The sequence below is a fragment of the Vanacampus margaritifer genome, chromosome 5 (assembly GCF_051991255.1).
Source record: "Vanacampus margaritifer isolate UIUO_Vmar chromosome 5, RoL_Vmar_1.0, whole genome shotgun sequence".
Classification (NCBI taxonomy): Eukaryota; Metazoa; Chordata; class Actinopteri; order Syngnathiformes; family Syngnathidae; genus Vanacampus; species Vanacampus margaritifer.
In genome coordinates, this window is record NC_135436.1 from 13839675 (window position 1) to 13853104 (window position 13430).

Here is a 13430-nt window from a genome sequence, read left to right on the forward strand (position 1 = left end):
TTTGTGTTCTGTCGAAAGTACTTAGAAGAACATGGAAATCTGAAACATTAATTGGGTTTGAGGCTGCATTTACACACACAAAAATAAGCTTGTTAGGCACGAAACTATTCAGATGATTGGCTAAACGAAGTACGTACAATTATGTGTCTAAACTTCGAGTTGGAGTGAAGCTCAGCTGTAAAAAGGAGCAGGCGTGCGCGTTTTATTCACATTCACGCGCAGGCTTTAACAAGGTGGGCGGGGCCATTCTCTGCCTTCCCAAGTCAGTCACTGCCACGCGGATGGAGACTGTAGACTCTAAACTCAGTCGTCCACCTCGTAACCACAGTAATGACAAGTCCGTAAGTCGAACACTAATGTGCCGTGTGCCAACACGGTGGCCGCTCCACGACTATGAACCGGTACCGAACTGGAAGCAGCGTGAAGCCCGCCTGGGTCCTGACTGTGACCTGCTTAATCAGCGCGCGCACTGCATGCGGTTCTCCACTGCTCGACCCAGAGGTACTCGCTCACTGTTCACCTTATCTGTTGTAACCATATTCGCCATATTGATCTTATAAGAATACAGTTACTGTATATAAAAAAATATATGTAAAGACAGAAAATGGACTGCATTATGTTGGTATACTTTAATCATAATTCAATAGCTAACCTTTGTGTGGCATTTTATATTTTGAGCAACTCCGTTTGCAATTTGGAGCTCTCCTGGGTAAATTACCAGCCGTCAACAAAACAGGAAATGTACATGCTCTTATTGGCTTGTTTGTGGCTGTAGATAACATTTTACCAAGGAAACACAAACTTCCATTCTGTCAGTATTGAGAACACTAAAATTTTCCATCACTCGATAGAGTCTATCTGTCCGCTCTCTCCTCTCCCACCTGGTTGATCTTTTGGCCATAAGTTAGAAAGAAAGTATGATTTATGATGCAAACAGTCATAAACACCATACATACAGTGATGCATTGCTAGTCAGGGACTATAGTCAAGGTACAAGAACATCTGAAATTTCCTTGGGCTTAATCAGACACTTTTAAATTCTGGCAGGTGTGTACTGACTCTCATTTCACAAGTGTTTAATTGTAAATGTTTAATTCTGAACACAGCCATGTCTCCAGTTATATGTGGATGTACACACTTGTGCAACCATTGCTTAGTTATTTTCCCTCCCACCCTTCTCAAAAATGTATTTTAAAATTCAGTTGAGTTGGGTGGTGAAATGGTTTATTTTGATTTCATTTTAGATCACAAAAACTGGCGTTTGAACAGGGGTGTGTCAACTTTGTATTTATATCCACACTTTGTTTTGCTGTTCAAGCCTCATCTCTGGTTGCTGCATGTTGGCTTTATGTCTCCCCTCCATTAAACAATACCCTCTGGCATCATTCTTTGCGTGTAGTCAGACAAAAAGACATTTATATTGCACATTCATTTCTTCCACCCCTTTTATTTTAATTTCCTTCCACCTTCAAACACATCTGTAATCATAGAACCTGTGCTAGTGTCTGAACAAGCACCGTGATGAACAAATCATGTCAAACCGAATGCACCACTCTTTGTCACCATGTACCAAGTTACCCGTTGCGTTTGCATGCTCCATCTGGCTTCACACCATAAAGCAGATTATGTCTTTGGGCTTGATGCTTGATCCATATTTTGTTTATTTATGGGACAGATTTCCAGAAATAATGTTGTAATTGAAAGCCAGAAGATCAGAAGTAAGCATCATCATTAGTGTTTGGTTTATTGATTATCATGATATCAATTGCAGGCATTTCTGGAAAAGTATGGCTACCTTCATGATGACAACTTCATCCACAATGCAGTTGAGATGCAGTCAGCAATCCGGTGAGTTCTTTATCTCATCGCCCCGCACTCATGATGTAATGTGACAGATTTATGTGCGGCGGAGAGAGCCAAATGGTACCCTGTGTTAATCAGTGGGTGGAGGCCTGGCGTGGTAAAAGGCCCCCAAGGTCTGTGCAAACCATACCCTCACTCACTTCTAAACAGCAAACCTTTCCTGAACCCTCCCTGAACCATCCAAGAATTTTAGGAACCTCGTCTCTTAGCCTGCACTCTTGCCAGTACAGTAACGGAAAACGATTGAACATGCTCACAGGTAGGCTTAGACTTAAAGCTTAGTTAGTCAAACTATGCACTTGATTTTGGGCAACAGGGTGCATTCATTTGCACAATGCCACTGTGGTCTCTGGATTTGAAGTTTTCACATCTGTCTTACACTTTATCTAGCTTGAATATCTGCGCCCCCAATTTGTCTGTAAAGCTTGATATTTTGACTCAAAGGAATTTAATTAAGCAGCATTGTGACCTAAATGTTACCTCCCCCCAAAAGAAAGGTCTGAAATACTGTATATGTTTTTAATGCTAGCTGTTTCCCAACCTTAACATATTTTACATCAGAAAAATCTCATGAAACACCACCAAACGAAAAAAAAGATTATAATTTTTTTAAGTATATACTGTACCTAGATTTTAAATGAAGTATATTCGCTGCAAGAACTAAAACCCGGTTAAAGAAAACCCCGCAAAGTGATTTAATTAAGCAGCATTGTGACATAAATGTTACCCCGCCCCCCACAAAAACAAAAACAAAAAAACAAACAACAACAAAAAGTATTTCAATTCATAGATATGAAATACTGTATATGTTTTTACATCAGAAAAATCTCATGAAATACCACCAAACAAAAAAGAAAAAAAAGAAAAAAGTATATACTTAGATTTTACTAACTAAAACCTGGTTAAAGTAAAAACACAAAGGCATTTCATTAAGCAGCATTGTGACCTAAATCTTAGTTGCCCCCCAAAAACAACAACAACAGCAACAAAATTTCAATTCATGAGTCTGAAATACTGTATATATTTTTATTGCTGTTTCCCAACCGACTGGAGTGGAAAATTTGCGCTAATAAAGCTCCAAGCTTGTTTGACTGCATTGTCCCTGTTAAATAAAGCATTAAATAAAAAAATCTATATTAACACTCACATTCACCCAATTAGACAATTTACAGTCGTCAGTTAACGTTACATGCATGTTTTTTGAAGTTAGGTTACAACATGCGAATTCCACACAGATTCAAGATTCAAGATGGCAAGCCATGCTAACCACTAGCCCACTATGCTATCCCCACTGTAGCGTGTTATTATTTCAAAATGGCATCTCAAAAATGTGTGTAAGGAATTCAGCATGATGCAAACATTTGCCTTCTTCTCTTCTTAGCGAATTCCAGTGGTTGTCTCGCCTGCCCGTGACAGGTGAATTAGACAGCGCCACCCTGAGGCAGATGTCCGAGCCGCGCTGCGGCGTGTCGGATACGGGCAGCCAGCAGGTGTGGACCCAGAGGGTAAACGTCATCTTCACTGCAAGGAGTTCTGCGGCAGGAACGCCATGGCACCGGAGGAAGCGCTCTACAGTAAAAGGTTGCGTGTTTGTTTATTTTCAAATGTGCTTCATAGATGTGGGCCGTCTTTGTCCTGGTGAGGAGGTTGCTTTGCGCTGGAGCACTCACTTAGTATTTAACAGGGCGACTCCACCTTTGTTAACTTAAATCTCTTTACAGAGCTAAGGGGATGGTCCAGTTTGTCATGTTGCCTTTGTCAGTATACCTGATTCTTTACCATTTATTGTCAATCTCTAGGCATCGTCTTTTCGGGATTAAAATCATGCAGTTTATGACAATCAGCTGTAAAAAGTAAACATGTAACGTTTTCAAGCAGTATTCCAATGGTTCTCTCCCTGTTAAAGCACTTTGATTTTCCTCCTTAAATGCTTTATGTAAATTACAGACAGGCCTTTAGGGTGATATCCTAATGTTCTGCTTCAAACACAGCTGGAAAAGTATTTATGGCTGGAAAGGTCAGTGCAATTTAACGTGGCTAAACAAAACACTGCCCTGTTTAACCGCAGTTAAGAACAGCCTTAAAATGCCAAATTTCTTACAGACGCTTTGAAATAATGAAGTCCTCTGTTGCTAGTTTAGTGCACTTGAATTAACATTTGTGATGATTGCCCTCCCCTGATCTTATAAAAGCCTGCACATGCACATGTTTTCTCTCCCAATATTAGATCTTATATCCTTACTCTACACAAGTCATAATCATGGAAGAAAAAAAAACGCATCACAAGCATGCATTTTCCATAAACTCCATACAAGCAGGCCACAACCAAAATTCAAACCTGAAACCTCAGAAATGTTTATAAAAAATAATACCAATTAGTATTATATAGGATGTTTTTACTGAATATTTACGTTGTAACTATAGTATTAATTTTTGTTAAAAGCTAAAGTTTTTCTAATGCTGCAATTGAGTTGTTTTTCCAAAGTTCTGACCTGAAACCGTTCAAGGCGAAAGTAAACAACCAAAATGGCGGATAGTGATTAATTGTTTTTTTGGTCTTCAAAACTCATTTTGACCCCCAGCAATTTTGCTTAATTTATTGTTTTTATCTTATTTCATAAGCATAGTAGTTCACCGTATAATTTCATGCAGGGAGATGGCGGCATACTGTCACGCACGTTGTGTTACGTGAAGTTATGTCCAATATTTATGAATGAAGAAAGCTATCTAGTTTTATACTCAAGCAAATTATGTTTTACCATTCACGGTCTGTGTTTCCAAAGGGGTCGCCATTGTAGAGTGACGTCACTTGTAGTCCGTCGGTGAAGTCGGGGTAAACACACACACACACACACACTTCGCAAGTGGGATTTCCGAGTTCAAGGGGGCGTTCCCTTATATTCTTCCTGGTTTGAAGTCGGAAAAGTCCGACTTCCGACATGTCGTATTTTCTACTGGACAACTGGGAATTTATTTTGATACCCGAGTTTCCGAGTTGAGAGAACTATTCAAGTTTCAAAATGGCGGAGAGCGCCGAAGGAATTGTGAATGGCAAGAAATATTAACACTTATAAGGGCGTTAACGTCCGCTAGCACAGCAGTTTTTTTTTTAGAATCTACACAATTATGTAGTATACACAATTTTGCTATAACAACAAAATCACATGAACAGAACTCGGTCGTAATTAGGAGTTTCCGAGTGGTAAGGTCCATCTTTCCCATAGCACGTGAAGGCAGAGTTATGATAAAACAGACAAAAGAACAAAACGAAAATTGAACAAACGAAGATGCTTTAAAAAATGAAAACCTACTAAAACTATATCTTGTGTTTATAAAATTAACTAAAACTTCCTGTCCTTAATTTTTTTTTTGTCAATCGAAATATATGAGATTTCTGGGTTGTCCGTAGTTACAGAAGAAACAAGATCCGTTGTTTGTTTGAGAATTGTAATTTATTTTACTTATTACGCAATAATTGGTGACTGTTTTCTTGTTGTTGTATGTGTGTGTGTGTGTATGTGTATATATATACACACACAATTTAATTAATACTAAAAACTAAACTAAAACCATTTAATAACTCATAAAACCAAACAGACTTGCTGTAAAAAAAAATGCTGATTTAAAAAAAAATATATAGTGCAAAACAAACTAAAATCTAAACTATTCTAACCCTGATTTCCTGCAGCCTTGCGTTGTGTGAAGTCGTGCATTCCTCAGTGTCACATCAGGAGTTGGCTAATGTTCGGGGAATGCAGTGATGGCTGATGTGTGCCGCTGCCGCTTCATGTTGGTGCCTTGACATGTTCCATCTGGCAAACGCATTCACCACTCACTCAATGTTTTGTTCATCTCAAATGCACTCATCATGGTACATATGATAGAACTGAGATGTACTAGCAAGGGTTCAGTATCATGAATGTTACACAAATTTGTGCTAGCATCCACATAACATTTTGGTCATATTTCTTTTTTAACTACAGTATTGTCTCTTAAATATTCAATAGTCTGACCTGAACACTAAGATCTGAGCAGCTCCGAGCTGTGGCCAAATACGAATGCCACACGTTTGTCTGCCTTTTTCACTTTCAACTGCAATGAATGTGTGAATGCTGCCACCGCTTCTGAGCAAGTAGCAAAACAAACCTTGACTCGTGTGATGTGCTGGATGTTCTCACTAATATTTACAGAGCTGACATTCCACCACCCACGTCCTCGATAAGTGCGACGAGCGTGATACGAGTGCGAGGCGGTCGTTTTCGCAGGTGCCGTGACCTCAACACCTATAAACTCTGTCTTGCCTTTCTATTGCACACCAACAATAAGCTTTTGTGACATTTTTGTACCATTTTTAAATACAAAAAAAAACAACCTCACATTTTAACCCCAGAAAATCATTGAGTCCCTTAAAATAGTTTGTTTTGAAAGAGAAAGTCTGAGGAATCTATTTTCATCATCTATTTCCATGGTCAGCTGTCAAACGGCTCAGGACTGTGTTGGTTTTTGTAAAAAAGTGTGTTTTGCGCCGTTGTGGGTGTTAACACAGCTGACTTGATTCACTCTCAATTGAAGCGGATCCGCTTATTCTCTTTAAATACGGTGCGTGAGAGGCCCCATAGCCTTTAAAATGGCAGCAGAAGAAATTGATTTACTCAAGTCCGATGAAAGGTTGAAATTCTGTACCTTTCATAAAAGCTAAAATCAAAGGCTTAAGTTTAATTTAGGGTTAACAGCCCAGAAGTGCAAATTTTCTCATGACTGTATTTCTCCCTCAGCCGACTTTCTTCTGCACTTTCCACCAAGTAAAGTAAGTTAACCGGTGTCTCAGCACCAGTAACCCGGTCAGCTTGTCCACAAACAATAACTCGTGTTATCTGCTCATCGGAGTCACTTCCTAATGGCCGAGATAACAACACCGCCGCCACACTGCGCATCATTGCAATTGCTTCCATAAGGGAAGTGGAGGAATGTCGTGTGTTTCTGACTTCCTGGCCTCTCAGCTGTCCACTGGGACCTTCTTACTATGGGGAAGTAGGAGAGAAGGCGCCTGGACTCAAATCATACATGGACTGTATTTCTCCACCTCCGCCCTCTTTTTTTGCTCTTTGTTCTCAAAGGAAACTATATTAGTTTTCCTTATTTTTTGTGTTTTGTTCTCCACATCTCGATAAGACTTTAGACTTGAGTTCACCTGCAATAGAAAATGGGTGGATGGACAGTTACAAACTAATTTGCCCAAGATGCTGGCAAGCCACACTCACACTCCTCCACTCTTTTTATGTGCGTTTATTTCACTGCAAAAGAGAATTTCAAACAGTGTGGAGACAAAACTTAAGGCCTGCCAGTACTCGAATGAGGTCATTATCTTAATAGCCTCCACTATAAAGGAGGACTGTGTTTATCCATACTTATTCCAACGTTCCGTCATGCTGCCATCTCGCTTGACAACTGCCAGAACACGCTCAGATGCAAAGCCTTGACTTGAGATATGGAAGTCTCGAAGTCATACTCTGTTACTGTAAATGAGTTGCTGGATGTCGCAAACGTTTTGCCCAAATGTTTCTAAAAATGGTTTCCTGCCATGTAGCCGCTGTGTCTGCGTGCTGTGGATGTGTATACTGTAGCATGCCTGGCTGCATTTGTATGTTTGCTGTGGTCGCAGATTACCACGTTGTGTATTCCTGTGTGTGCGCTGCAGGATTACTTGTGTAAATTCAAGAGCAGCTGAATGTACTCCATTTCCTCTACTTCTCTGTATCCATAAACAGATATGGGTTCGGTATGTTCATGACCACATGCACATACAGTATGTGTGAACAGTAAAAATCACAGAGGAGTCAACATGTACTCAATAGTGCTTGTTAGCTGAGACATTGAGTCTGCTTTTATGGATAATATATAATTTGCATTTGTAAGTCGGGGCTTTGCTTAAAAACAACAGGCAATACCTGGTAATTTGTCATGTGGTAGATGGAATTACAAGGTGTAAGCATAGTCTCGCTTTGTCAAAATGAAAGAAAAAAACAATATTTAGTGCCTTTTTTTTACAGAAATAAATTCGATTAAAATAATGCTATTAAAAAAGAACTAATCTTGTGTAAAAATGAAAACACCAATATTTAGTGCCTAATTTTTACAGGAATAAATTTGGTTAAAATAATACTATTAAAAAAAACATATCTCATAAAAATGAAAAGACCAATATTCAGTGCCTAATTTTTACAGAAACAAATGTGATTAAGATAACACTATTAAAAAAACAAATATGTAAAAAGGAAAAGACCAATATTTAATGCTTAATTTCTTTCTTTTTTTTTTTTTTTTTTACAGAAAAAAAGGTTAAAATAATACAATTATAAAAACAAATCTCATGTAAAAAAGACAAGACCAATATTTAGCGTATAATTCTTACAGAAATGAATTTGGTTAAAATAATACTATTAAAAAAATATGTAAAAAAAAAAAAAGACCAATATTTATTGCTTTTTATTTTATTTTTTTACAGAAAAAAAGGTTAAAATTATAAAATTATAAAAACAAATCTCATGTAAAAATGACAAGACCAATTCAACGCCTAATTTTTACAGAAATAAATTTGGTTGAAATAATGCTATTAGACAACAAATCTCATGTAAAAATGAAAAGACCAATATTTAGTGCCTTTTTAAAAAAAAATTTTTTACAGAAGTAAAATTTTGTTAAAATAATACTATTAAAAAAACAGATCTCAGTTGAGTAGTTTCTTTGGATAATCTAGTCTCACCAAAACATGCTTCCTTGGTTAATGAAGACCCATTCATTGTGTATGTGGTGAGGGGCGGGGCCCACGGAATGGAGTGTTGCTGGGCAGTATGGTGCAAGGCACCTTGAATTGAAAATCGCATATTTTGTCGTTTAATACTTGTATACCTTATTTGTCGTGTGTGTGTGTGTGTGTGTGTGTGTGTGTGTAGCTGACAAGTGGTCCAAGCATCAGCTGTCCTACCAGATCGTGAACTGGCCCAGCCACCTGTCTCTGGGCTCTGTGCGACTGACAGTGAGCGCCGCTTTCCAGCTGTGGAGCAATGTATCAGGCCTGGCGTTCAAGGAGGCCCCCGAAGGGCCCGCTGACATCCGGCTGGCCTTTTATGAGGGCGACCACAATGACGGGGCCGGCAACGCCTTTGACGGGCCAGGTCTCTGACAAAGTGAATTTCCCTCTGATAATTGCAAAGCCTCGCCACATTGGATGGTTCAGTCGGTTTTAGCTATCCAGCTATCAATTTATTTATTTATTTTTTTAATATTAGTTTTCTAATATATAACCCTTTGGTTGCTAACATTTTGGAATCTTTACAGTGCTCCTATTGCATTCAACTTGATCCAGAGCTAATTCAAACAATAAAACAAATAATTCTTCTGGATATAAAACAAACATTTGAAGGGGTTTTGCTAATTATCTTCTGCATGATTATAGAAATCCTTTTATTTATTTATTTATTTATTTATTAAAACTGCTACCCCAAGAGAGAGTCAGAGAAACTCTTCTTGCTCTATGCTTTTCTGCCATTCCCAATTTCAGTAAACAATGTGCAAAAAAAGAGAAAGAAGATAATATGACAATAAATTGTGTTTTACGAGAAACATTCATGCACTTCCTCCACTGCTTGTCTGCATTGGAGCCGCAGGTGAACTGTAAACTACTGTAAGCTGTCACAATAACGTCATTATATTTTGACACATAAAAAGTCCTATATTTATAAAAAATATATATATATATATATATATATATATATATATATATATATATATATATATATATATATATATATATATATATATATATATAAACTCACTTGCTTCCCCTCATTAAATTATGACTTTATTCTCATAAGATTATTATTTCCCCCCCCCCCCCCCCAAAAGTGTGACTTGTTTTCATGATTTAAAATTAATGGCCAAAAAACTCAAATTTTCAGCTGCGATTTTAATTATAATAAAAAAAAAATCACATTTATATAATTGAAAAACTTTTTAATTGTCATTTTATACCTTGTTTTTCCTCTTCCTGTGCATTTAAAAGTGAAATTTGTTGATGGTGTCTTTGCCTTTCAGGGGGAACCCTGGCTCACGCCTTCCTGCCCCGCCGAGGGGAGGCCCATTTTGACAAGGCAGAGAGGTGGACCCTAAACGGACATAAGGGCCACAATCTGTTCATGGTGATGGCGCACGAGATCGGACACACTCTGGGTCTGGAGCACTCGCCTGTGCGTCACGCTCTCATGTCGCCGTACTACAGGAAGCTGGGTCGCAGTCTGGTCATGAGCTGGGATGACATCCTGGCTGTGCAGCAGCTGTACGGTGAGATGATATGCATCTATCTATCTATCTATCTATCTATCTATCTATCTATCTATCTATCTATCTATCTATCTATCTATCTATCTATCTATCTATCCATCCATCCATATATATATATATATATATATATATATATATATATATATATATATATATATATATATATCCCCACATGCACGGGTGGGCCCCACAACTCTGTGAAATCCCAGAATGTTGGCCCCATTATGTAACAAAAACAAGACTACACACACACGATTAATTTTTTTTAATCATAATTAATCGCATGACTTCAATAGTTAACTCATGATTAATCGCAAATTTTATATCTATTCTAAATGTTCAATAAAATGTACAATAAAATATTTTAAAGTTTTCCTAGTCTTGTTAGCATAAATGTGGATTTTTTTTTAAACTAATAGAAATATGGCTGCATCTTTTAGTCATTTTTTTTACATTAATTTCATAACTCCTAAAATTTAATTAAAATTAAAAAGATGTACTGTACTGTAAAAAAATGAGTGTGATATTGATTTGTGTTGAGGTCATTTTTCTGCCACTAGATGGCATGATTGCATTTGTAAGACGTTGGTGACAGCTCAGTGCATTTTTCTTTTCATATTAAGAGCTATCTAATCTTTAACATGAAGTAACTAAGTTGACCCCAGTCTCCATCTATAAAATAATTTACATTATTATTAAATGTATTATTGCTTATTAAGGTGCGGTCATTAATCGCGCGTAAAAAAAAAATCAAAATTAACTTACAAATTTTGACACCCCTAATATATACATATATATATATATATATAACACGACATGATACCTTTCAGCTATTATGATGTGTGAACACGTTCACTCTTGTTTGTTATTCCACCTCGTGGTGATCTGAAATTGTTGTTTCCTTTCCACTGTTATTTAAAACAAGCCAAGACACCTCACATGTTTTCATGAAGTGCCTAAACAGCTCATCCAGGCGTGTGCGGTTAAGTTTGTGCGTTCAGGTGCGATCCAGCTGCTGCCTTTTGTTTTCTTCACAAAATGCATCAAGTTGATTTTCACTTTCTAGTAATAGTGAGTGCACGGCGTCACGTGCGCACGCTGCAGCTGCTTCCATGTTAATGTAAACTGACAAGGACGACAAGCACAGCTGTGGACATGTTACAGCTGCTTCCAGCAATGTGTGTGCGTGTGTGTGTGTGTGTGTGTGTGTGTGTGTAGTTGTACAGTTGTGAGAATTATTGTCCTTATAAGACAATGTTTTGTTTGCACATTGGTGAACAACATCTGTAAAGTCACAAATGGTACTGTAATTTGGCACACAAAATTTGGCAGCCCAGTCACCAAACTCAAATTAAGTTTTCCCGATAAAAAGACAATTTTCCTGCTTTTGGTACCTTTTTTGCCCTTCTCATGGTTCAGGCAAGCCGGCAGGTGATGTGCTGGTGCGGCTGCCGGGTGAGGCGCTGCACGCCGCGCTGCAAGAGTGGGAGTTCATGGATGTCCACATGTCTGACAAAAGCAGCGGCCTGCCTCTCTATTGCCAGTCAGGGGTCTTTGATGCCGTCACTGTGGGTGAGTCCTGACTGGGAGGGAGGCAGCAGTGTCGTTTGTTTGTTTCCAGCATGATTTTAGTGGGGAAGAAAATAATATCACAAAGTAGTACATAGCCATTATGTGGTCCAATGAAGTGGGGTCAAATGTAAACAAAAACAATGAAATGATTTGCAAATCCTTTTCAACTTATACTCAATTGAATGTATAGCAAAGACGGCATATTTTATGTTCAAACTGATAAATAAGTGAATATTTGCCAAGAAGTTTCTCATTTCAAACATAATTGTCTTTGTTGTGCATTCAATTGAATATAGGTTGAAAAGGATTTACAAACACAGTTTTTTTGTTTCACACAACGTAATGCCAATGCGCCCTCTGCTGGTAACACTATGTAAAGACACCGAAGCTAATTACAGGACTTTGTCATATGACTTTTGATGTGGAGAATATGTAAAAAATAAGGCTACTGTTTTTCACTTTGCTGTATTATATTTATGGCCTAAAAGTGTTTTTAATACAAATTGTTCATTCTGATTCACATACTATGCAAAACAAGAAATATTATTACATTAAAAAAAAGAGAGTAATTTGTACCAATAAAATGAGCATTGGTATTATTTGCGACTTTATTTTTCTGTTCAGGGTCACTGGAGGCAGCTGCCTTTCTCAGTTTGTTGTTGACAATCCGTTATTGTGTTGAATCCAGACGGCAACGGGACGGTGCTGGTGTTCCGAGGAAGCGTGTACTGGAACGTGTCAGCTGAGGGGCACGTGAGCGGCCCGCTGCCTCTTCGTCAGCGTTGGGCTGACCTCCCGGCAGCCATCGAGGCGGCCGCCTTCTCGCCGCTGGACGCAAAGTGGTACTTCTTTAAAGGTACTTTTTTTTTTTAATGATACAGTTGAGATGGTGTGTTGTGGCCGTTTCGCATGTTTAGACGAAGTGCTTGTTATCTTTCCCCCAGGGAAGCGGATGTGGCGCTACACGGGACAAGTTCTTGACACAGGCTTCCCCCGGCAGAGCACTGATGCGGGTCTACCTCGCCACCCGGACTGCGCCTTCTTCTACGCCCCTCTGGGTCACATGGTACTGTTTAAAGGCTCCCGCTATTTTGTTCTCAACCTGCAAACCCTGAGCCGGGAGCCCTACTACCCGCGTAAGCTAAAAGACTGGACCGGCGTGCCACAGGGTACAAATGGGGCGCTGAGCCGTCCGGACGGGCGCCTCTACTTTTTCAGGGAGCGCCACTTCTGGAGATTTGACCCAGTAAAAGTGCGAGTCACCAGAGTGGGCCAGTGGACCAAAGAGCTCAATTGGACTGGTTGTAGTGAAGCTCCTCGCAGCAATGACATACTTTGACCAGAAGAGGGCGTGCCTATCCTTAATATGCACTTACTGCTTGTCTATTTGATTGTTTTATATTTATAGCCTAAAAGCGTTTTTTTTTTTTACCTCCCTCATACATGTAGACTATTAATTATGAGATTACAACTGCATTCGCATAGTTAAATGAAAGACAGTGTTAGTTACTGGCGCCATAGGAACAGACTCCTTGAAAGAGGATCTCCTGTGGCTGTACATGAAAAGATATCAGGTGGGGGGGGCTTGTTTTACACTTTATAATTGCAATATTTAATAAATAAAGTAAATTACTTTATACAGATGTGCAATTGTA

General features: G+C 38.7%; 1 protein-coding gene across 2 annotated transcripts; it reads left to right on the forward strand.

Annotated features, from left to right (window-relative positions):
- Nucleotides 1-119: 119 nt before the first annotated feature.
- mmp28 (matrix metallopeptidase 28) lies at nucleotides 120-13414 on the forward strand. Of its 2 annotated transcripts, none has more exons than XM_077565038.1 (8): nucleotides 120-501; nucleotides 1772-1848; nucleotides 3245-3444; nucleotides 8817-9038; nucleotides 9958-10203; nucleotides 11623-11775; nucleotides 12464-12631; nucleotides 12720-13414. In XM_077565038.1, exons 1-8 carry the CDS (start codon nucleotides 394-396, stop codon nucleotides 13112-13114), a joined length of 1569 nt encoding a protein of 522 aa, XP_077421164.1. In that variant the 5' UTR covers nucleotides 120-393; the 3' UTR covers nucleotides 13115-13414. The 2 variants fall into 2 exon arrangements, with proteins under 2 accessions (XP_077421164.1, XP_077421165.1); XM_077565039.1 differs by lacking the exon at nucleotides 120-501 and adding an exon at nucleotides 532-1271.
- The last annotated feature ends 16 nt before the right edge of the window (nucleotides 13415-13430 follow it).

What these genes read in the sequence shown, in the direction of transcription:
- mmp28 (XM_077565038.1), top strand. Translation starts at nt 394, where the DNA reads ATGAACCGGTACCGAACTGGAAGCAGCGTGAAGCCCGCCTGGGTCCTG. An exon ending in GAAGCGCTCTACAGTAAAAG is followed by an intron (nt 3,445 to 8,816) that starts GTTGCGTGTTTG and finishes GTGTGTGTGTAG; the next exon opens with CTGACAAGTGGTCCAAGCAT. An exon ending in CAACGCCTTTGACGGGCCAG is followed by an intron (nt 9,039 to 9,957) that starts GTCTCTGACAAA and finishes TTTGCCTTTCAG; the next exon opens with GGGGAACCCTGGCTCACGCC.